Source organism: Felis catus, chromosome A2, assembly GCF_018350175.1.
Source record: "Felis catus isolate Fca126 chromosome A2, F.catus_Fca126_mat1.0, whole genome shotgun sequence".
In the NCBI taxonomy this organism is placed as follows: domain Eukaryota; kingdom Metazoa; phylum Chordata; class Mammalia; order Carnivora; family Felidae; genus Felis; species Felis catus.
Genome location: NC_058369.1, coordinates 25514307 through 25538843, shown reverse-complemented (window position 1 = coordinate 25538843; position 24537 = coordinate 25514307). Strand labels below are relative to the sequence as shown.

The 24537-nt window shown below is 37.6% G+C and overlaps 1 protein-coding gene across 18 annotated transcripts in view; it reads left to right on the top strand.

The window, feature by feature from the left end:
- DNAH12 (dynein axonemal heavy chain 12) overlaps window positions 1–24537 on the top strand; it is a 221014-nt gene that overhangs the window by 106258 nt on the left and 90219 nt on the right. For 17 of the 18 annotated variants that reach the window (XM_045051717.1, XM_045051716.1, XM_045051715.1 and 14 more), the window contains 8 exons: window positions 923–1111; window positions 2733–2884; window positions 7309–7447; window positions 9047–9213; window positions 12073–12328; window positions 16425–16724; window positions 17510–17688; window positions 19137–19329. In XM_045051717.1, coding sequence (XP_044907652.1) covers window positions 923–1111; window positions 2733–2884; window positions 7309–7447; window positions 9047–9213; window positions 12073–12328; window positions 16425–16724; window positions 17510–17688; window positions 19137–19329 — 1575 coding nt within the window. Of the gene's footprint in view, window positions 1–922; window positions 1112–2732; window positions 2885–7308; window positions 7448–9046; window positions 9214–12072; window positions 12329–16424; window positions 16725–17509; window positions 17689–19136; window positions 19330–24537 lie in introns of those variants that run through there. The other variant, XR_006593793.1, reaches the window with a different exon arrangement.

Sequence of the window (24537 nt, the reverse complement as noted above, 5' to 3'; positions counted from 1 at the left end):
GATCTGACTATTTTGGCTCGGGTTGTGATCTCACAGCCGTGAGATCTGTTCCCAAGTCTGGCTCTGTGCTGAGTATGGAGACTACTTAAGATATATTCTCTCTCTTTCTCTCTCTCCCTCTCTCTCTCTCTCTCCCTCCCTCCCCCCGCCTCCTCTCCCTCTCCCTCTGCCTCCCCCTCAAAAAAAAAAAAAAAAGACTACTATAAATTGATACCTGGTTAAAATTTTTCTCTTGAAAATATATATAAATTTGATAGATTTTTTAAACTAGATAAGGCATGTACCTAGAGTAAAATTCAAAAGGCAAAAGCAGGTTTTCTATCCATACTAGTGCCCTAGCCATTCTCAAGGCAAATACCATTACCTGCCTTAAGTAGCCTGCTGGAGGTATTTGATCCATACTCTCTTTTATGTGAATACATGTTTTACACATGTTAACATACTATGCATGCAGATTTGTACCTTTTCTCACAATATACCTTAGAGATTGTCCCATATCCGTATACTTATTGAGTTACCTTTTTAAACAGCTGCATGTATTCCAATATGCATAGCATAATCCAATTAAATAGAGCCCTATTGAAGAACATTTGGGTCGCTCCTTATCTTTGGCTGTCACCAGCAGTGCTGCAGTAAATATTTTTATGTATACATCATTTTGACAGGTGGTAATATATTCAAGGATAAACTCCTAAAAGAGAAATTCCTAGATCACTTGGCATGGACATTTTAAATTTAGATAGATAGTGCTAGAGAAATAACGCTCTCTGTGACTTAACTGTGCTCCATTCCACTTTACCTGGACATCTGACGCTTTCTAAATATATTTACCAGGCCTCCTTAATATGTAAAATTTTAGTTAATTTGTGAGAAATTTATTTTAAATTATTAGTTTAAATTAAAACAATTTTTTAACCAACAGGCTTCCTTCGTATTTTCTTTGATTTGGTCCATTGGAGGGAGTTGTGATACAGAGGGTCGGATTGTTTTTGACACCTTCCTACGGTTAATCATAATGGGAAGAGACGTAAACAATCCAGTGCCAGACTCTGTGGGTAAATGGGAATGCCACTTTGATGAAAAAGGCCTGGTCTATGACTACATGTATGAGGTATGATATAAAATACTTGGCATGGTAAGTTACAAAACACAAAGTCTTGGGTCAGCAGGCAAAACTGGGTTCCCAGTTGTTTTGACCCCTGTGGTTGGTGTTTTAGTCCCTTCTCTTTAGCTTCTCCTCCTTTAACTTGTGGACAGTGTAGATAACTTTCTTTAAGGATATTTTATAATTTCAGATTTAAGTTAAATATATTTTCTCCACTTAAAAATAATAATTTACGGGTTGCCTGGGTGGCTCAGTCGGTTAAGTGTCTGACTCTTGATTTTGGCTCAGGTCATGATCTCACAGGTCATGAGTTTGAGCCCCACATCAGACTCTGTGCTCACAGTGTGGAGCCTGCTTGGGATTCTTTCTTTCTCTCTCTCTCTCTGCCCCTTCCCCACACACTTGCTCTCTCTCTTCCTCTCTCAAGGATAAATGGACATTAAAAAATAATAATTTGCAAAAAGATTCTTTTAAACAGCAAGCACCCAAATAATCATTTGATTCATGCAAATTTTACTTCAGAGACATACGATCTGTGGAGGGCTTTGTTACAACTTTAGCTAAATCTCGGGATTTATAGATAGAGAAGCATGCCTAGAAAGGTGAGTGGCTAGCAGAGCCAGGACTTGAATCCAGCTCTCCTGACTACTAGTGTGGAAATCTTTCCCCAACACCATGCTAATATAGAATTTTAAGAATATGTCCAGAGAGAGAGAGAGAGAGAGAGAGAGAGAGAGAGAGTGTTTCATCTTCATTAGTCATAGTGGGAAGTAAAAAAAAATCTCTAAAACTAAAAACTCAAGAGATGATCACACAATTAGATTCTTTGAGTTGGAGGTGAATCCCAAAATGTCCAGCTTAAAGAGGCAAAGGTAGTTGCTACTGGAGAGGAGAAAACAAGAGTGGGAAACTGCTCTTTTTCTTAACCTTTGTAAAAGTTTTAACTCTAAAATATGTGCATATGTAACTTTGATAAAAATAAAAGCTAAACCCTAAAAAAAATAAGAATATGAATTACTAAAGACATATACACTCAAACTTGGAAAATTACCACCATCCAGACACATACCATATACATACACAATTTGCTGGAAAACAGGAAAAGATTTTTCAATGCCAGCCATAGCACTGAAGCAGGGGGATAATTAATCCAAAGATAAATGTGTGTTTCTTTAAATAGGGTGGTGGATTCATAGGTGCTTATTAATCTACCTCATGACTATAAAATGTCATATATGTTATTTTAGATGAATTATTCCTAGAGAAAGTTTTTATTATTATGATAGACTAGGGTGTTTTTTTTTTTAATTTGTTTTTTTTAACGTTTATTTATTCTTGAGACAGAGAGAGACAGAGCATGAACGGGGGAGGGGTAGAGAGAGAGAGGGAGACACAGAATCGGAAGCAGGCTCCAGGCTCTGAGCCATCAGCCCAGAGCCTGACGCGGGGCTCGAACTCACAGACCGCGAGATCGTGACCCGGGCTGAAGTCGGACGCTCATCCGACTGAGCCACCCAGGCGCCCCTAGACTAGGGTTTTTAAAAGCAAATATGATAACAGTATGTTAAAAAGAGACTTTCAGATATCAAGTGCATGATTCTATTTTAAAACTTATGTTCTCTTGTAGTTGAAAAACCGAGGTCGCTGGGTCCACTGGAATGAATTAATTAAAAGTGCTTATCTAGGAGAAAAACATGTCAAGATTCAAGATATAATAGTCCCTACAATGGACACAATTAGATATACATTTCTAATGGATTTGAGTATTACCTATGCAAAGTAAGAAACTCTTATGAAAATGCATTTTAAATATACCAGTGCCATTCTAATAGGATCATAGGATTTTTGAAGTAAACTTAAAGGTAATCCATTTTCAGATAATGGAGACCCTCGGGGACTAATTGACATGCTAGCAGTGACCTCTGTCACTAGTGGTAAACCTAGAATCCAGGTTTTTCTCCTGCCTACTCCAGAAAATTACCCGCCATATTTGTTGCCTCATAAACCACTTTATATTTCTTGTATTTGTAACAGCAGACTAAAAGTCAGTTGCAGTTGGTGAAAGGCATGCATTCTACTCACAAGTTCGATATGCTCCGGAGTATCAGACACACTATGATCCACAACCTCCCACTTAGAATTTTTCAAGTATGTCTTATGCCAGTTCTTCATAGCTTAAGATGAACGTGGAGATCTCAGACTTAAATCAGAAGAGCCCATCAAAGAAGAGGACAGGAAACTGATCAAAAGTCTAGTCTGTACTGTAGGCATATTCATACCAACTTTCTTAATAACATTTCTGTAGTTATTTTTCTTTTAAAACATTAGGCATAATTTATCATTGATTCTATTTAAATGAGACAGGCTTACATAATGTGCATGAATGTCATGGTTTATTTGTTTTTGATGAAGAACCTGTTTTTATGTGAATTTTGTGACAGTTTTATCTTTTTAATTAAAGAAAAAACAGAAAAAAATAGCCCGTGAGGTACATTATTTCTATTATTAGATTAAAAAAATTTTTAATCCAGTATAGTTAACATACAGTGTTATACGTTAGTTTCAGGTTTACAATATAGTGATTCAAAACTTCTATACATTACTCAGTGCTTATTTGTTAAAATTTTACACGTAGAGGCTAATATTGAAAAGAAAAAGGAACGGAAGGCACTTGCCAATTCTAGGGATACCCTAGTATAAGAATTCTTTTCCCCTTTTGTGCCATGAACGATTTGTCAGAATAATGCTTTTAAAAATGTTTTTATTATTTTTTAGAATAATGCTTTTAAATGAATACATACAAATACAAAATTGTGAAGGAAAGGACATATTGAAATACATTTACTAAAATATTGAACAAATTTGACCTATGTTTGTGTAATTCATGTTTGTTGACACATTAAGATCGATGTTCTAGCAGTGAGTCTGATGCCCATCACAATTTTGAAGAAGTAATAAGCATAAGTGATATTTTTGAGATATCTGTAACCATTGTAATATTTAGAATATTATCTGTGATTTCTGTTGGTGACAAAGACACAGGTACTATTGATACAATCGCTCCATTTTAGTTAAGGATAGTAAAAGCAAAGATACAACTTTTTTGTCATCCAAGTTCACAGATTCTCTGAACGCTAGGAATTTCTTCCATTGGTCCTGGGCCCCAAGTTAAGAACAGTATTTTATTTTATTTATTTTTTAATTTTTTTAATGTTTGTTTATTTTTGAGAGACAGAGCATGAGCAGGGGAGGGGCAGAGAGCGAGGGAGGCACAGAATACAAAGCAGGCTCAAGGCTCTGAGCTGTCAGCATGGAGCCCGAGGTGGGACACAAACTCACAAACTGCGAGATCATGACCTGAGCAGAAGTCAGATGCTCAACCAACTGAGTCACCCAGGTGCCCCAAGAACAGGATTTTATTAAAAAAAATTTTTTAACAAATAGTTGTCTATAAGGCAAGTGTTACTCAGACTGAAACATGTAGATGAAGTTTCAGGGGCCACCATAGTTCTTTTTTTTTTTTTTTTTTTTTCTAATTTCTATTTAATTTATTTTTTTAATTTACATCCAAGTTAGCATATAGTGTAACAATGATTTCTGGAGTAGATTCCTTAATGCCCCTTGCCCTTTTAGCCTGTCTCCCTTCCCACAACCCCTCCAGCAACCCTCTGTTTTCCGTATTTAAGAGTCTTTTATGTTTTTGTCCCCCTCCCTGTTTTTATATTATTTTTCCTTCCCTTCCATTATGTTCATCTGTTTTGTATCTTAAAGTCCTTATATGAGTGAAGTCATATGATATTTCTCTTTCTCTGACTGACTTATTTTGCTTAGCATAATAGCCTCTAGTTCCATCCACGTAGTTGCAAATGGCAAGATTTCATTCTTTTTGATTGCTGAGTAATACTCCACCATATATATATATATATATATATATATATATATATATATATATATATACCACATCTTCTTTATCCATTCATCCATTGATGGACATTTGGACTCTTTCCATACTTTGGCTATTGTTGATAGCAGTGCTGTAAACATTGGGGTATGTGTGACCCTATGAATCAGCGTTCCTGTATCCTTTGGGTAAATTCCTAGTAGTGGAACTCCTGGGTCATAGGGTAGTTTTATTTTTAATTTTTTGAGGAACTTCCATACTGTTTTCCAGAGTGGCTGCACCAGTTTGCATTTCCATCAGCAGCACAAAAGAGATCCTCTTTCTCCGCATCCTCGCCAACATCTGTTGTTGCCTGAGCTGTTAATGTTAGCCATTCTGACAGGTGTGAGGTGGTATCTCCTTGTGGTTTTGATTTGTATTTCCCAGATGATGAGTGATGTTGAGCAGTTTTTCATGTGTTGGTTGGCCATCTAGATGTCTTCTTTGGAGAAATGTCTATTCATGTCTTCTGCCCATTTCTTCACTGGATTATTTGTGTTTTGGGTGTTTGAGAAGTTCTTGATAGATTTGGATACTAACCCTTTATCTGATATGTCATTTGCAAATATCTTCTCCCATTCTGTAGGTTGCCTTTTAGTTTTGCTGATTTTTCCTTCACTGTGTAGAAGCTTTTTATTTCGATGAGATCCCAATAGTTCTTTTTTGCTTTTGTTTCCCTTGCCTCTGGAGACATGTTGAGTAAGAAGTTGCTGCGGCCAAGGTCAAAGAGGTTTTGCCTGCTTTCTCCTCAAAGATTTTGATGGCTTTCTGTCTTACGTTGAGGTCTTTCATCCATTTTGAGTTTATTTTTGTGTATGGTGTAAGAAAGTGGTCCAGGTTCATTCTTCTGCGTGTCACTGTCCAGTTTTCCCAGCACCACTTGCTGAAGAGGCTGTCTTTATTCCATTGGATATTCTTTCCTGCTTTGTCAAAGATTAGTTGGCCATATGTTTGTGGGTCCATTTCTGGGTTCTCTATTCTGTTCCATCGATCTGAGTGTCTGTTCTTGTGCCTGTATGGGCCACTGCAGTTCTAAAAGAACTTTAATTTTATGGTGCTTCAGTGATAATTTTTAAAATTAATATTAGCATAATGTGGGTCCCTTAGATGACCGTGTACAGCAGGACACTGCTTCTCAGCTTTAGCATCCATCCTTGTGTTTGTCTTTATGTATTGTGGGGTGCCAAATTATCACTCAGAGTGTCAGTATTTAGTTTTTAATTCTAAACAAGATTTCCACTGTGATTCCCCACAGTTCTGTGGACATAAATTCATAGGATTTTTTTTTCCTTTTTAAATTAGTTATGATCACTCAAGAATGAGAAACCCTGGGGCTTCTGGGTAGCTTAGTCAGTTAAGTTTCTGACTTTGGCTCAGGTTCATGGATTTGAGCCCCACATCCAGCTCTCTGTTGTCAGCACAGAGCCTGCTTCAGATCCTCTGTTCCCCTATCTCTTTGCCCCTCCCCACTTGCACTCTCTCTCTCAAAAATAAATAAAACATTAAATAAAAAAAAGAATGAGAAACTCTGCTTGAGGCCCCACTGAATTGAGAATTCCTTAGAGTTTACTTTTAGACAAGTGTTTCTTTTTTTTTTTTACTTTTTTAATGTTTATTTATTCTTGAGAGAGAGACAGAGACAGAGTGTGAGTGGGGGAGGGTCAGAGAGAGAGGGAGACAGAATCTGAAGCAGGCTCCAGGCTCTGAGCTGTCAGCACAGAGCCTGACGTGGAGCTTTAGACAAATGTTTCTAAAGGCTATTCTAAAATGCTATTTTAGATTCTAAAATCCGGTTAAGAGGTATATATCACTATTAGCTTTAGACTTCATGGTCACCTAGTTTTTACTAACTGTGAAACAGCCTAATCCTGTCTTAATGTCTCACCTTATTAGTCTCTTCCACATTGCACCCCCTTGCCCGTACCTCCAACTGAAAGTACAAAAATACATCCCTCTTCTGAGGAGACAAGCTTTAGCTTGCTTTTCTGAAAAGCAAAGCATGTTATTACTTGTTTATGAGTGGTTTTGCATATAGTAATGTTACATCTGTCCAAATAATAGTTTGATACTATTAAAGTCTCAGTAACAGTAAACGAAGTGTGTGCCAGTCCTCACTTTTTTCCAGTCTTACATGATTAAAACATGAATTTTTAGATGAAGGTGATTTGATTATTTAAGTTTGCAACCAATTTCAGCCTTCTTCAGTAAAAATGTTATTCTGTCTTTTTCCCTTTCAAATGATATGTTCATTGTTTTCATAAAGGCCATTGCTTTTTGTGGGTCCAACCGGTACAGGAAAATCAGTGTATGTGAAGGATAAACTAATGAATCACTTGGAAAAGGACCAGTATTTCCCTTTTTATATTAATTTCTCTGCACGGACCAGTGCCAACCAGGTTCAGGTTAGTTTAAAGCCAGAAACATGGGTCAATAATGAACTTTTCTACCTTATTTGATTAGTTTTTAAAATTGTATATTAAGGGTGGGAGGGAGGGGACGGTGGATGATGGGTATAGGGGAGGGCATCTTTTGGGATGAGCACTGGGTGTTGTATGGAAACCAATTTGGTAATAAATTATGAGCAGCTGTGTAAATCATCTATAAATTTAAGTAAAACTAAAGAACTCTTGGTTTTTGCATTATAAGTAAGTTTCTGGGTTTTTTTTTAAATTTTTTATTTATTTTTGAGAAAGAGCACAAGTGGGAGCAGGGGAGGGACAGAGAGAGGGGAACAGAAGATCCTAAGTGGGCTCTGTGCTGACAGCAGGGAGCCAGATGTGGGGCTCCATGACCTGAGTGGAAGTCAGGGGCTTAATTGCTTAATCGGCTGAGCCACCCAGGCACCCCTATAAGTAAGGTTTTAAAAACAAGTTTTAAGGCAAAAGTTCAAGAGAGCATTTTTAAAAAATTTATGTTCCCATCTGTATTAATTAAATTTTGGGGTTGAATATTGATTTTTATTTTAAACTTGCCTATTTAAAAACAAAGGATAAGAGGCACCCCAGTTGAGGCGCCTGGGTGGCTCAATCGGTTAAGCAACCAACTCTTGATTTTGGCTCAGATCATGATCTTATGGTTCCTGGGATGGATCCCCACATCTGGCTCTGTGCTGACATTAGTGGGGACTGCTTGGGATTCTCTCTTTTCTGCTTTCTCTGCCCCTTCCTTGCTCACGCACACATGTGTGCACTCTCTCTCAAATAAATTTTGAAAACATAAAAGGACACCAACATAATAATGTTGGAACCACATTCAAAGGAACATTTTTGCATGATTGCTAAATTATTGAGCTTTGTCATCCTTTTTATAAGCACCAGAAGAAGCCACAGTTGATTTCTTAACTGCAGAAGACACCGGGGGAGAGAAAAAGAAATTTCAACTGTTCTTTTTAAACTTTCCTAGAGGGTCCCTAAGGGTGTTTACTGCCTACTGAAGCTCTGTCCATGAAAGATCTTTCAAACTGTGGATTTTTGTATGATCTTAGGTGACAATAGGTGACAGGAACCTAGCAGCTGGGCATCCCCATCTTTGTACCAAGTTTAAAGTACTGCATGAGACCCTTTCTAGTCACCATTTTAATCATCCATGCCTAAATTCATGTGTGTCCATTCTCACCTGACCTAGGGGACTCATTTCTGTTGTTTTAAACCTATAGAATTCCCTTAATTTCAATGTCGTATAAATTTAGATTCGTGCTTTTAGACATTAAGTTAAAGTTAATAGGTATGTTGAGGTATCCAATGAGGAAAATATTTTGCATTTGTGTGCAATATAAATATATAAATAGGTATGTATGTAACAATTCTGAGCCCATAGAAGGATTTCAGTAAGTGCTTTTTGATGTTGAATATAAGGTTTGATATCACCCTAAAAATGAATAAATATAAACACACACAAGAGTGCTTCTTGTCTTATTTCCTTATACAATTAGACTGTAAATTCTTTTTTTTCCCCCCTAATGTTAAGTATGGCTTTAAATACTACCCTTCTTTATATTTTAGAATATTATTATGGCTAGATTGGATAAAAGACGCAAAGGAGTTTTTGGACCACCTATGGGAAAGAAGTGTGTAATTTTTATAGATGACATGAATATGCCTGCATTGGAGAAATACGGAGCTCAACCTCCTATTGAATTATTACGACAATTTTTTGACTGTGGGAACTGGTAACTATTTAACTGAAGTTTTAATTAGCCATGCTAAAGTCATTTTTGTTCTCTTTTTCTATTTGACTCACATCAAAGTAATACATGTTTTCAATATTTATGGGAAACAGCGGTTGCTTAGATTTTCCTCTACAAAAATTTTTAGAAGACTTTTCTATACCTTTTGATGACATTCTGTCCTCTGAACGTGTGAGTTAGATTACTGGGATGGGTAATCCGGTATTGGAAATGTATTTATTTAATAATGTAGTAAACTCTTTCCTTTTCAACTATTATTTTCAGTCACTGAAAATAACTTACAGATTACATCTTTCAAAGTTCCATTCTCCCAGGGCTGAGAATTTGTGGGTAGGCTTCAAACTAAGGAACCATAATCAGCACCCTATGCCTCTGCTGCTTTAAATTTCTGTATTTTATGTGACTGCCATATCTTTGAGATAGGACTGTCATATCTTTGAGAAAGATTTGTCAAAACCATTTTGGTTTTGACAGCAATTTCATAGATAATTCTTCTGCTCGCTCCATCCCATTTTTATGATGATATGATTAGCTTCCAATATGTGAGATATTGTATTTTTTAGTTAGGATTAGTAATTCTTCATTCCCTCCTCTTAAATATACTTCCCTAAGGCCCTAGTATGCATGGTTTTTCATTTGTTTGTTTGTTTGTTAATCAAAGGCAAGGGTAGACTAATGTTGAAGCTAAGTCATATTTTTGAAATACATTTTTGTTATTACTACAGACCCTTGGAATCCTGCCTCCAGGAGATAACTCCTATTCCTTCAAGATGTTTTTTTCTATACAAATACATTTTTATTTTAAAAAACAGACATGTTATACAATGTTTTATAACTTATTTTCACTTAAAAATTTATCTTGAGCACCTATTCATGTTGTTTATTTCATTCATTTTATTGGCCTTTTATTTTTTCATTTCATTGGCTTTTAATACAATTTAGTTGTGTAGATCCTGCCATAATTTATTTAACAAGCCCCCTACTGATAGTTATTAGGGTAGTTGCCAAAAACCAAGTCATATTTTCATACTTTTTGTTAGGAGTACTATTAGACTAAGGACTGCCTATATAGATTTCTCCCACATTCCCTGCCCCCTTTTTGTAAGAACTTCAGTATTAAAGGACTTAATGGCCTGTTAGAAATAGGCACATTTTCACTCTGGTTCCAACTAAGTTGAGCCATTTATATATTCCTTTCTGATTAAAACTTCTTTGGAGCTTTGCTATTCCCCCATTGTGTCTCTCTTTACATAACAAAAGCATTACAGGTACTATTTAGGCATCTTTATGTGCTCTGAAGATAAGATCTGAGATGCGAAAACAAAATCAGGACTTTGCTGTAAGTAACTGGATGACTATATAATTTATTGTTAGGACTGGGACATTCCTAAGCACAAAAGGGGAGTGTTATTAATAATGACTCCAGGCAAGCACAAACCAGAATTGTTCTAGGCAAAATGGCATATGTGGTCACCCTACCTATAACCAGCTACAAACAAGAATGATCTCTCATCCATGCTTCTGGATTTGGAGTGAGGGAGGAAAAAGTAGAGAGTCAAACTGGAAAGGGAAGGGTAAAATGAAAGGACATTATAGGTACCCAGAATTTGGCAACAGAATCAGTGTCACTGGAAGGAGAAATAGGACACTGCTTTAAAAAAACATTCTCTTCTGGGGCCCATGGGTGGCTCAGTTGGTTAAACATCCGACCTAGCTCAGGTCATGATCTCGCGGTCAGTGAGTTCCAGCCCCGCGTTGGATTCTGTGCTGACAGCTCAAAGCGTGGAGACTCCTTTGGATTCTGTGTCTCTGGCTGTCTCTGCCCCTGCCCCACTTGCACTCTGTCTCTCTCAAAAATACATAAACATTAAAAAACACACACCACACACATTCTCTTCACAGACTGGTGGTTGCCTGAGGCAGGGGTTGGGGGATGGGTGAAATAGGTGAAGGGAGTCATAAGGTACAAATTTCCAGTTATATAATGGTTAAGTCTGAGGGATGTAATGGATAGCATGGTGAATATAGTTAATAATACTGTATTGCATATTTGAAAGTAGCTAGGAGAGTGGATTTTGAAAGTTATCACAAGAAAAATTTTAGGGGCGCCTGGGTGGCGCAGTCGGTTAAGCGTCCGACTTCAGCCAGGTCACGATCTCGCGGTCCGTGAGCTCGAGGCCCGCGTCCGGCTCTGGGCTGATGGCTCAGAGCCTGGAGCCTGTTTCCGATTCTGTGTCTCCCTCTCTCTCTGCCCCTCCCCCGTTCATGCTCTGTCTCTCTCTGTCCCAAAAATAAATAAACGTTGGGAAAAAAAAATAAAAAAAAAAAGAAAAATTTTGTCATCATGTGTAGTGATGGATGTTAACTTGACTTACTGGGTCAATTGTTTTGCAATATATACAAAGATGGAATCATTATGTTGTGCACCTGAAAGGAATATAATGTTATATCAAATAAAAAAATATTTTTAATTATTTTTGTTTTTCTACTCCAAGCATTTTCTAGGGTTCTTCCCTTGATTTATTTAAAACAAATTTTAAATGTTTGTTTATTTTTGAGAGAGAGAGGCAGGGGAGGGGCAGAGAGAGGGAGACAGAATCTGAAGCAGGCTCCAGGCTCTGAGCTGTAGGCATGAAGCCCAATGCAGGGCTGAAACCCACGAACCAGGAGATCATGACCTGAGCTAAAGTTGGACACTCAACTGACTGAGCCATCCAGTACCCCTAGGGTTCTTTCTTTTAGAGACGCTAAAATCAGATTACATTTCTAGTCAGATCAACATTTCATTCTATCTTTACTGGCTTATAACTGATTGCTTTGGAATTTTTATGTGCTTTCAAGGTATGACCTTAAGGATACAAGTAAAATCACATTGGTTGACATAGAGCTGATGGCTGCCATGGGCCCTCCAGGTGGTGGAAGAAATCCAGTCACTCCTCGTTTTATTCGACATTTCAACATCTGCTCTATTAATACTTTCAGTGACGAAACTATGGTCCGAATCTTCTCCTCAATTGTAGCATTCTACCTTAGGACTCATGAGTTTCCTCCAGAGTACTTTTTAATTGGGAACCAACTTGTCAGTGGGACAATGGAGGTGAGCAAATAAAGCAATATAAAATGTTTTAGTATTTCATATATTCCTCATTTGGTCCTTTTTTTTTTTTTTTAACATTTTTTTCTTAGTCATTTACTTTGGTCTTCGGTATCTAAGAAACTGTTAAGGAGGCTTGAGAACAGGAAGATCAGAGGCTTTGAAATCAGGGAATCTAACTGGGTTTGAGCCTTGATTGCTATCTCCTAGCTATAAGTGGCCTAGAGAAAGTAATTTGAACTTCTAGAAACTCAGTTTTTTAATCACTAAAATGGAAGATAGCACCTATTTCACAAGGTTGTTATAAGGAAATAATTTAGAATCAGTATCTGCCACACCACAGGGGTTTCCCTAATTGTTAGGTTTCTACCCTGGTGTTTATTAATTTTCTTTTTCTTCCCTTCTAATCTGCATGTTTGTCTTTATTTTTTATTTATTTTTTTTATATGAAATTTATTGACAAATTGGTTTCCACACAACACCCAGTGCTCATCCCAAAAGGTGCCCTCCTCAATACCCATCACCCACCCTCTCCTCCCTCCCACCCCCCATCAACCCTCAGTTTGTTCTCAGTTTTTAACAGTCTCTTATGCTTTGGCTCTCTCCCCACTCTAACCTGTTTTTTTTTTTTTTTTCCTTCCCCTCCCCCATGGGTTCCTGTTAAGTTTCTCAGGATCCACATAAGAGTGAAACCATATGGTATCTGTCTTTCTCTGTATGGCTTATTTCACTTAATGAAATAAGCCATCACACTCTCCAGTTCCATCCACGTTGCTACAAAAGGCCATATTTCATTTTTTCTCATTGCCACGTAATATTCCATTGTGTATATAAACCACAATTTCTTTATCCATTCATCAGTTGATGGACATTTAGGCTCTTTCCATAATTTGGCTATTGTTGAGAGTGCTGCTATGAACATTGGGGTACAAGTGGCCCTATGCATCAGTACTCCTGTATCCCTTGGATAAATTCCTAGCAGTGCTATTGCTGGGTCATAGGGTAGGTCTATTTTTAATTTTCTGAGGAACCTCCACACTGCTTTCCAGAGCGGCTGCACCAATTTGCATTCCCACCAACAGTGCAAGAGGGTTCCCGTTTCTCCACATCCTCTCCAGCATCTAGAGTCTCCTGATTTGTTCATTTTGGCCACTCTGACTGGCGTGAGGTGATACCTGAGTGTGGTTTTGATTTGTATTTCCCTGATAAGGAGCGACGCTGAACATCTTTTCATGTGCCTGTTGGCCATCTGGATGTCTTCTTTAGAGAAGTGTCTATTCATGTTTTCTGCCCATTTCTTCACTGGGTTATTTGTTTTTCGGGTGTGGAGTTTGGTGAACTCTTTATAGATTTTGGATACTAGCCCTTTGTCCGATATGTCATTTGCGAATATCTTTTCCCATTCCGTTGGTTGCCTTTTAGTTTTGTTGGTTGTTTCCTTTGCTGTGCAGAAGCTTTTTATCTTCATAAGGTCCCAGTAATTCACTTTTGCTTTTAATTCCCTTGCCTTTGGGGATGTGTCGAGTAAGAGATTGCTACGGCTGAGGTCAGAGAGGTCTTTTCCTGCTTTCTCCTCTAAGGTTTTGATGGCTTCCTGTCTCACATTTAGGTCCTTTATCCATTTTGAGTTTATTTTTGTGAATGGTGTGCGAAAGTGGTCTAGTTTCATCCTTCTGCATGTTGCTGTCCAGTTCTCCCAGCACCATTTGTTAAAGAGGCTGTCTTTCTTCCATTGGATGTTCTTTCCTGCTTTGTCAAAGATGAGTTGGCCATACGTTTGTGGGTCTAGTTCTGGGGTTTCTATTCTATTCCATTGGTCTATGTGTCTGTTTTTGTGCCAATACCATGCTGTCTTGATGATGACAGCTTTGTAGTAGAGGCTAAAGTCTGGGATTGTGATGCCTCCTGCTTTGGTCTTCTTCAAAATTCCTTTGGCTATTTGGGGCCTTTTGTGGTTCCATATGAATTTTAGGATTGCTTGTTCTAGTTTCGAGAAGAATGCTGGTGCAATTTTGATTGGGATTGCATTGAATGTGTAGATAGCTTTGGGTAGTATTGACATTTTGACAATATTTATTTTTCCAATCCATGAGCAGGGAATGTCTTTCCATTTCTTTAAATCTTCTTCAATTTCCTTCATAAGCTTTCTATAGTTTTCAGCATACATGCATGTTTGTCTTTAAAAAGAAATAGAGGGAGTGCCTGGCTGGCTTATTTGGTAGAGCATGCAACTCTTGATCTTGGGGTTGTGAGTTCTAGCCCCACATTGGGCATAGAGCCTAGATAGATAGATAGGGAGATAAATAGGGGAGATAGATAGGGAGATAAATAGGGGAGATAGATAGGGAGATAGGGAGATGGTGAGGGTGGGGGACTTTAGCTTATGAATGCATCCTTTTTAGTCATACAACATAATTTAGGAGTAGCAGTGAAAAAATATAATAGTAAGGAAACACAAGGGTGGGAACAGAAAACAAGACTGCCTAATGGCTTTGCATAATTCAGGGTGTGTTATCTGCCTCTATTCAGAGGACATAGCCAGCCTCATCACCAATGGTAAAAGGGAAAATTGTATATAAGGTAAGTGAGTGATAGATCACTGAACTAAGCTTTCTGGAGCGTTGATAAAGTGGGGTTCACTGTGGGATCACTGCAACCAGAAGCACAAAACTCCCTAGAATCATTCCATCGGTTTCCGAGAGCATTGTGTCTTTCTGAAGTTTCTCCCTTACTCTGGTGGAAAATTTGTGCTGTTAAAATAGAGAAACTATGAACAAAGGGATAGTGCATTGAAAGTACTAAACTTATTCTGATACAGAAAAGTTCTTCTATTTATAAAATATGTTATATGTATTTCAGACATCTCCTGGAAAAAGAAGGGAGTTGGTGAGGCAGAAAGGGATCCTTTTTTTTTTTTTTTTTTTTTTTTTTTAAGCATTTTAGACCTACCGCATTGCAGATGCTGGGAGGGGGGATAATCATAGAACACAGACAAATAAAAAAATAATTTCATTTGAGGTTTTTTGGGGGGCTATATTATAAAGAGACTTAATTTACTTATAGAAAATATTAAAGTTTATTTGGTGAATTTAGCAAATAGTAAAAACATACATTATTTCCATATTATAGCCAATCGAGACAGAAGGGAGAAGAGGCAGAGAGAAAATAAGAGCAAAGGGAAGGAAGAGGATACATTGATTTGTTTTGAAGTCAAGGGTAGCCAAAGGAAATTGTTTCATCCTTGCCACCATTTGGAATGATTCAGAATGAGTTATCTGGTTTCACTCTCTACTAAAGTTTTTGCTAATTATTTATTTATTTATTTATTTTTAATTTTTTTTTCAACGTTTATTTATTTTTGGGACAGAGAGAGACAGAGCATGAACGTGGGAGGGGCAGAGAGAGAGGCAGACACAGAATTGGAAGCAGGCTCCAGGTTCTGAGCCATCAGCCCAGAGCCCGACACGGGGCTCGAACTCACGGACCGCGAGATCGTGACCTGGCTGAAGTCGGACGCTTAACCGACTGCGCCACCCAGGCGCCCCTTTGCTAATTATTTAATCACAGGTCATTCAGCTTTAAATGGAACAACTGTAATAACTGGGAAATAAACGCATGGTCACTTCTTGGGCTTGGATGGAATTTGATAATATTAAGTTCCTTCGACTTCATAATGCCTGCTATAAGCCAAAAAAAAAAAAAAAAAAAAAAAAAGCTGTGTGCCATGCTAGACTGGGTACTATACAATTTTCTAAACCAATATAATTTTTTTTAAGTTTATTTACTTATTTTGAGAGAGATCATGAGAGCATGTGTGTGAGCAGGGGAGGAGCAGAGAGAGAGGGAGAGAGAATCCCAAGCAGGTTCTGTGCTGTCTGGTAGTGTGGAGCCCAATGTGGGGCTCAATCTCACAAAACCGTGAGATTATGACCTGAATTGAAAGCAAGAGTCAGACACTTAACCAGCTGAGCCACCCAGGTGCCCCCAAACCAATATAATCTGATAAGATAAATAAAATATTTCATATTATATACTATTTGTTACATGACTTTACTTATTATAATCATTATATTGTTCCATTGTTGTTTTTCAAATGCAGGTATATAAACGATCCATGGAAAATCTTTTGCCCACTCCCACAAAATCCCATTACACTTTCAACTTGCGGGATTTTTCACGTGTCATCCGGGGCTGCTTACTCATTGAAAAAGATGCTGTGGAGAGCAAACACACCATGACCCGCTTGTTTGTTCATGAAGTTCTCCGGGTGTTTTATGACCGCCTCGTTAATAACGAGGATCGATACTGGCTGTTCAATTTAATCAAAGCTGTTATAAAGGACCATTTTAAAGAATCATTTGATGGTGTCTTTTCACATTTGAGGAGAGATAATGCACCCGTGAGTATATTTAGTGATTGTATACATATTAAGTTAAAACAGTACAATAGCATGAATTGTTGACAATCAACCTATCTTTAAAAAATACTGTCTCCTGGGGCGCCTGGGTGGCGCAGTCGGTTAAGCGTCTGACTTCAGCCAGGTCACGATCTCGCGGTCCGTGAGTTCGAGCCCCGCGTGGGGCTCTGGGCTGATGGCTCAGAGCCTGGAGCCTGTTTCCGATTCTGTGTCTCCCTCTCTCTCTGCCCCTCCCCCATTCATGCTCTGTCTCTCTCTGTCCCAAAAATAAATAAACGTTGAAAAAAAAAATTAAAAAAAAAATACTGTCTCCTCTTAACAATCAAATTCTTTTCACTTCCCTCAATGATAGGTGTTTATTGTGAGAAGATTTGTCTTCAGGGGAAATATATATGTAACATAGAAGTTATTTAAAGAATAAAACCTTATACGATAGGGATTAAATGATATAATAAATGCAAAGTACTTAACATGGTGACCATACCTTAGTAAGTACTCAATAAGTGAGAGTCACTCAGAATGACTTTTCTAGGCTCTTGGGGGAAAATCTTATATAACAGAAAAATTTCTGTTCTTTTTGTTTTTTGAAGATATAATATAATTTTAGGAATTAATTTTATAAGTATATTATTTACCTCTCCATTTAAAAGAATTATTTAATTGATAATCATCCTATAACATAGATAAAACAAAATTTTATGTAATATTTCCTTAAATTTATTTTATAAAATGTTGAATTTTGTAACGTGTTGATTTTCATTCTATAGATATCTGAAGGAGACTTGAGAAATCTCATGTTTGGTGATTATATGAATCCTGATCTTGAAGGAGACGACAGACTTTATGTTGAAATTCCAAATATTCATCATTTTAGTGACATTGTGGAACAATGCCTAGATGAGTATAATCAAACTCACAAGACAAGAATGAATCTTGTCATTTTTAGGTACCTACATTTGGTGTTCATGATGGAAATTGCTATTTGTAAAATTTTTCTGTGAAATATTTAAAATGTATGAAAAGATATAAAGAAAAATATGGTGGATAATCTTGTACTGGTCATGCAGCTTAAGACATAAAAAATTAGAAATTTATTTGAAGTCCCTTGTGTAGTCAGTCCTGTCTCTCTGCATCCCCATCATACCCTGTAGGAGTAAAAGGAACTCATGTCATGTGCTTTTTACTACACATGTGTGTTCCTGAATATATATGCACAGTCTTAGTTAGCATGTTTAATTTTTTTAAAGAGTTGTCTTCTTTTTTTTTTTTTTTTGAGAAACAGAGCCTGAGCAGGGCAGGGGCAGAGAGAGGGAGATAGAATCTGAAGCAGGCTCCAGGCTCTGCTCTGATCTGTCAGTACAGAGCCCAATGTGGGGCTCAAACCCGCAAACTGGGGAATCATGACCTGAGCTGAAGTCAGATGCTTAACTGACCAAGCACCCAGGTGCCCCTGATTTTGCATGTTTAAAACTTTTATAAATAATATACTGTATACATTCTTCAGGTTTTTTCCATATTGTTTGTGAGAGTCACAACAAATGAGTTTTTACTACTAACACAATGTGGTCATTCTTCTGAGATGGACTTTTAGGTGACTTTCTAGTTTTTGCAGATATAAAAAAAAAAGATTTGAATATTCATGTCTCTTTGGGTACATGTGTTAGAATTTCTCTAGGTTATATTCCTAAAAGTGAAATTATTGTATTATGGTGTGTAAGGATCTTCTACTTTACTAAGTTTTGCTGAAGTATCTTCAAAAATGATTAAGAGTTTCCATTGTTCTTCACCCTTGCCAACACTAGGATTGCCAGACTTGGTAAGTTTTGCCAATCTAAAGGAGAGTGGAATGGTATCTCACTGTGGCTCCAATTTTAATTTCGCTAATTACTAATGAGGCTGGGTCTTCACAGAAATTGTTAATTTTATAGATAACTGATTTTCTATTTCTCACATATAAATCCTAGTATTAAAAGATTGAAGAGGGGTTCCTGGCTAGTTCAGTTGGTAAAGCGTGTGACTCTTGATCTTGGAGCTGTAGGTTCAAGCCTCACGTTGGGTGTAGGTATTACTTAAAAATAAATCTTAAAAAAAGATTGAAGAGATGTTTTTAACAAAAACAGTGATATGCTTTCAGTATAAGTGGTTACAACTGCATTTCATTTCTATAATTTGTACATTACAGTTCCTGAATTTGTACTTTAGTTTTCCTTTGCATCAAATGATTCAATGGTAACATCTTTTGAAAAACCGCACTTTTTGACCATTATCTCTTTAAAATTAGGGTAATAACATGGGATAGCAAAGTTCATCCTTCCAAGAATATAAAATAATAGTTACCTGTAAATATACATTTACATTCGTATTTCCAAGTATAATAATATTGATATCTCATAGGTATGTATTGGAACATTTATCACGAATATGTCGAATTCTAAAGCAGTCAGGTGGAAATGCCTTGCTTGTTGGACTTGGAGGCAGTGGTCGTCAATCTTTAACCCGTCTGGCTACATCCATGGCAAAAATGCAGATTTTCCAACCAGAAATTTCTAAAAGCTATGGTATGAATGAGTGGAGAGAGGATTTGAAGGTAAAATTATGAAGAAACCTAGTGTCTAAAATAATTATCAGTGCTGTGAAGAGAGAGCCAACCTGTATAGCTGTGTGCTGACTACGTTGGTGATGATAATAATATTATCCATAGAGCAGTAACTGTGTGTGCTGAGCACTGCTCTAAGTGCTTTAAATACGCGATCTCATTCTGTAGGTACAACAATTCAGTGAAGCAGGTATGGTTGTCTCTGTTTTACTGATGAGGAAACTGAAGTTGAGGGAAGGTATCCACAGCAGAGCAGGATTTATCATTTGTCTTTTCCACTGCAGCTGCTGATTCTATCTTTATTCTAGTTCAGAGAGGTCTCATTTCCGATAAATGTATGTTTTCCAGCAGATTGTTAAACGTGAACCCTGACGGTGATGATGATGTCATTAATGTTGCCCAATTAATGTTGCTTTCCCAGTAACCAATAGAATAGTGGGGTAGATGCCTGGGGCTTCATCCTCACATGCCTCACATCCCTCACAGAAGGGAGATGATGCAAAATGAAAAATAGAAAGATTGATGGACTTTTTTCACTTACACTCACCCTCACATATGAAGTTTCTATAGCCTAAAAGTTAGCCTAGAGAGCTGGATATTGAAGTGGTAGAATCCAAGCTGATATCAAAGAGGTTTACTTAGACACAGAGCAAAAAATTACAGTGTTTCTTTTTCTGCTCTCACCTTAGAGGAAAATTTTTGATACATTTACTACCAAATGAGCTAACAGATTGAGAAAGCAGCCTTCTTCAGTAGATAGAACATAGACTTTAAAGTTAGGCAGATTCAGTTTTAATTACTGCTTTGCATGTTTTGTTAGCTATCTTGAGCATGTTACTAAATCTATTTGTACTTTAATTTTTCATTTTTAAATGTTTATTTTTGAGAGAGAGAGAGACAGAGAGAAACAGAGCATGAGTGGGAGAGGGGCAGAAAGAGAGGCAGACACAGAATCCAAAGCAGGAGCCAGGTTCTGAGCTGTCAGCGCGGAGTCCGACACGGGGCTCGAACCTGTGAACTGGGAGATCACGACCTGAGCCGAAATTGGACAGTTAACTGACTGAGCCACCCAGGCGCCCCACTTCATTCATTTTTGAGAATTTATTTTAGGTTATACAATTTGTTGGCATACAATTGTTAATAGTATTCTACTCTATTAATTAATTAATTTGTTATTTTTTTTAATTTTTAATTTTAGAGTGAAAGGAGTGCACACAAGCAGGGGAGAGGGGCAGAGAGGGAGAGAGAGAATCGTAAGCAGGCTCCACCCTCAGCGTGGAGCCTGACACAAGGCTTGATCCTATGACACTGAGATCATGACCTTAGCCAAAATCAAGAGTCAGACCCTCAAACAACAGAACCATCCATGCTCCCTCTTATAATCCTTTTTAATTTTTGTAGCATGGGTTGTAATGTCCCCTCTTTCATTTCTAATTTTAGTTATTTGAATCTTCTTTCTTTTTTCTTAATCTTGCTAGATTTTATTAATTTTGTTGGTTAAAAAAAACCCTCTAAGTTCCACTGATTTTTTTTTCCTACTGATTTTTTTAATCCCCTATTTTGTTTACCTCTAATCTTTATTGCTTCCTTTTTCTTGCTAGCTTTGGATTTGGTTTATTCAATTTTTGAGGTTCTATGAGATGTAAAATTAGACTGTTGACTTGAGATCTTTCTTCTGTTTTGATGTGTTTGCGGCTATAAACTTCCCTCTTAGCACTGCTTTTGCTGCATTTCCTAAGTTTTGGTATGTTGACTTTTCATTTTCATTTGTTTCAAGAAATTTTCTAATTTCCCTTGTGATTTCTTCTTTGATCTATTGTTTAATAGTGTGTTGTTTAATTGCCATGAATTTGCAGATTTTCCAGTTTTCCTTCTGTTGATTCATAGTTTCGTTCCATTGTGATTAGAACAGGTGCTTGATTTGGTATCAGTTTTCTTAAATCTGTTAAGACTTGTTTGTGGCATAATATGTGATCTGTCCTGGAGAATGTCCTATGTGCATTAGAGAAGAAGGTATATTCTGCTCTTGTTGGGTAGAGTGTTCTATATATGTCTGTCAGGTCCAGTTTGTTTATAGTATTGTTCAAATACTCCTTTTCCTTACTGACATTTTGTCTGGTTCTTCTAGCCCTTATTAAAAGTGAACGTTGAAGTTTCCTCCTATTGTGTTGCTATTTATCCCTTCAATTCTGTCATTGTTTCATATATTTAGGGGAAGAAAAATTAAGTTTATTTATTTATTTTGAGAGAGAGAGAGAGCACGAGCAGGGGAGGGGCAAAGAAAGAGAATCCCAAGCAGGCTCTGCACTGACATCGTGGAGCTTGACAAGGGGCTCGAACCCAAGAACCGTGAGATCATGACCTGAACTGAAACCAAGAGTGAGATGCTTAACCAGCTGAGCCACCCAGGCACCCCTGCTTCATGTACTTAGTAGCTCTGCTGTTTTGTGCATAAATATTTATAATTGTTACATCTTCCTGATGAATTGACCTTTTGATCATTATGTAATGTTTCCTGTCCCTTATAACAGCTTTTTACTATTTTGTCTGGTATTAGTGTAGCTGCCCTGCTCTCCTCTGGTTACCATTTTCATGGAACATCTTTTCCATTATTTCACTTTCAACCAATGGTGTGCCCTTCGGTCTAAAGTGAGTCTCTTCTAGGCAGCATATCATTGGGTCCTGTTTTTAAAATCCATTCTGCAAAACTATATATTCTGATTGGGGAATTTAATCCATTTGCATTTGAAGTTGTTGCTAATAGGGAAGGATTTACTGTTGGTGTTTTGCTTGTATTTGGCTTTTTTTTTTTTTCTCAAGTTAATATACAGTGTAGTCTTGGCTTCAGGAGGAGAATACAGGGATTCATCACTTACATATAATACCCAGTGCTCATCCCACCAAGTGCCCTCCTCAATGCCCATCACCCATTTTCCCTACCCCCGTCAAACCTTCAGTTTGTTCTCTGTTTTTAAGAATCTCTTATGGTTTGCCTCCCTCTCTGTTTCAGTCTTATTTTTCCTTCCCTTCCCCTATGTGTATTTGGCATTTCTGAATGTTTGTACCTTTTTCGTCCCTCCTTTGCTCTCTTACTGCCTCCCTTTGTGTTTTGTTGATTGTTGGTAGTGACATGCTTTGACTCCCTTCTCATTTATAGAATATACACAAAACTAGATTTTTGGGGAGGGGGAGGGAGTTACTATTGTGATTACATAAGATATCCTAAAGTAGTAATCTATTTTAAACTTGTAACAACTGCAATCACATACAAAAACTACTCCTTTACAAAACGGACACACAAAACCTACTCCTTTACATCTGCCCCCCCTTTATGTTTTTGATGTCACAAATTATGTCTTTATAGACTGTGTACTCATTAACATAAAGGTTTATAAAGGTTTTTGTGCTTTTGTCTTCTAGATTCTATACAGGAATTATTATTTTTTTATTTTTTTAATGTTTTTATTTTTGACACAGAGAGAAAGAGCACGAGTGGGGGAGGGGCAGAGAGAGAGGGAGACACAGAATTTGAAGCAGGCTCCGGGCTCCCAGCTGTCAGCACAGAGCCTGATGCAAGGCTTGAACTCACGGACTGCGAGATCATGACCGGAGCCGAAGTTGGATGCTCAACCGACTGAGCCACCTAAGCGCCCCTCTATACAGGAATTAAAAGTGAATTTATACACTAAAATCACAATAATACAGAGTTCTATATTTGTCCATACGTTTACTGGAGAACTTCATATTCTCATATGGCTTTGTGTTGCTGTCTAGCATCCTTTCTTTCTGTTTATTAATGTTTATTTATTTTGAGAGAAAGAGAGAGAGCGTGTGCATGCACATGGGTGTGCTCAAACAGGAGAGGCACAGAGAGTGAGGAAGAGAGAGTCCCAAGCAGGCTCCATGCTCAGTGTGGAGCCCGACATAGGGCTCGATCCCACAACCATGAGATCATGACCTGAGCCAAAATCAAGAGTCAGTTGCCAGACTGAGCCACCCAGGCGTCCCTAGCATCCTTTCATTTCAACTTGAAGGACTCCCTGTAGTATTTCTTTATTTTTAAATTTTTTTTGAAGGTTTTAATTTAAAAAATTTAAAAAAATTTTTATTTTAGAGAGAGTGTGTGTGAGCGGGGCAGAGGGGCAGAGGGAGAGAGAATCTTAAGCAGGCTCCACACTCAGCATGGAGCCTGATGCAGGGCTCAATCCCATGACCCTGAGATCATGACCTGAGCCAAAACCAAGAGTAAGACACTCAACTGACTGAACCACCCAGGCACCCCTCCCTTTAGCATTTCTTGAAGGGCACATCTAGTGTTAATGAATTTCCTCAGCTTTTATCTGAGAAGATCTTAATTTCTTTATAGTTTTGAAGGACAGTTTTTCCAGATACAGTATTCTTAGTGGACAGATTTTTCTTTTCTTTCAGCACTTTGAATATATTATCCTACTCCCCTCTTGCCGAGGTTTCTGCTAACAAATATGCTGGTAATATCATGGAAGCTCCCTTGTGTGTGATGCATTGTTTTTCTCTTGCTGTTTTCAAGGTTCCCTTTTTATTTGTGACTTTCAACAGTTCAATTATAATGTGTCTTGTTGTGTGAGTCTATTTGGGTTTATTTTAGTTGGAGTTTGTTGAACTGCTTGATTTTTTTAAATTTTTAAAAATATTTATTTGGGAGAGAGAGAGAGAGAGAGAGCATGAGCAGGAGAAGGGCAGAGAGAGAGAGGGAGACACAGAATCAGAAACAGGCTCCAGGCTCTGAGCTGTCAGCACAGAGTCCAAAGAGGGGCTCAAACTCATGAACTGCAAGATCACAACCTGAGCCAAAGTTGGCTGCTTAACCGACTGAGCCTCCCGGGGGTCCCTGAGCTTCTTGAATTTCTATTTCTACCTCATTTGTTCACCTCTATCCTCAGATTTGAGAATTTCTTTGAATAAGTTATCTGCCTTTTCCCCCCTGTCTTTTCTTTTTCGTGCTCCCATAATGTGTATCCCATTATGTATGTATACCATCTCACTTAGTGGTATCCCATAAGACTCTTTCTAAGTTATTTTTTAATAGTTTATATTTGTTTTGACATTCCCATTTTGTCCATGCACCATTTTCCTGACTCCTTTAGTTGTCTATCTGTATTCTCTGTTAGCTTATTGAGCATCTTTAAAAGTTATTTTGAGTTTCTTGTTATGTAGTTCTTA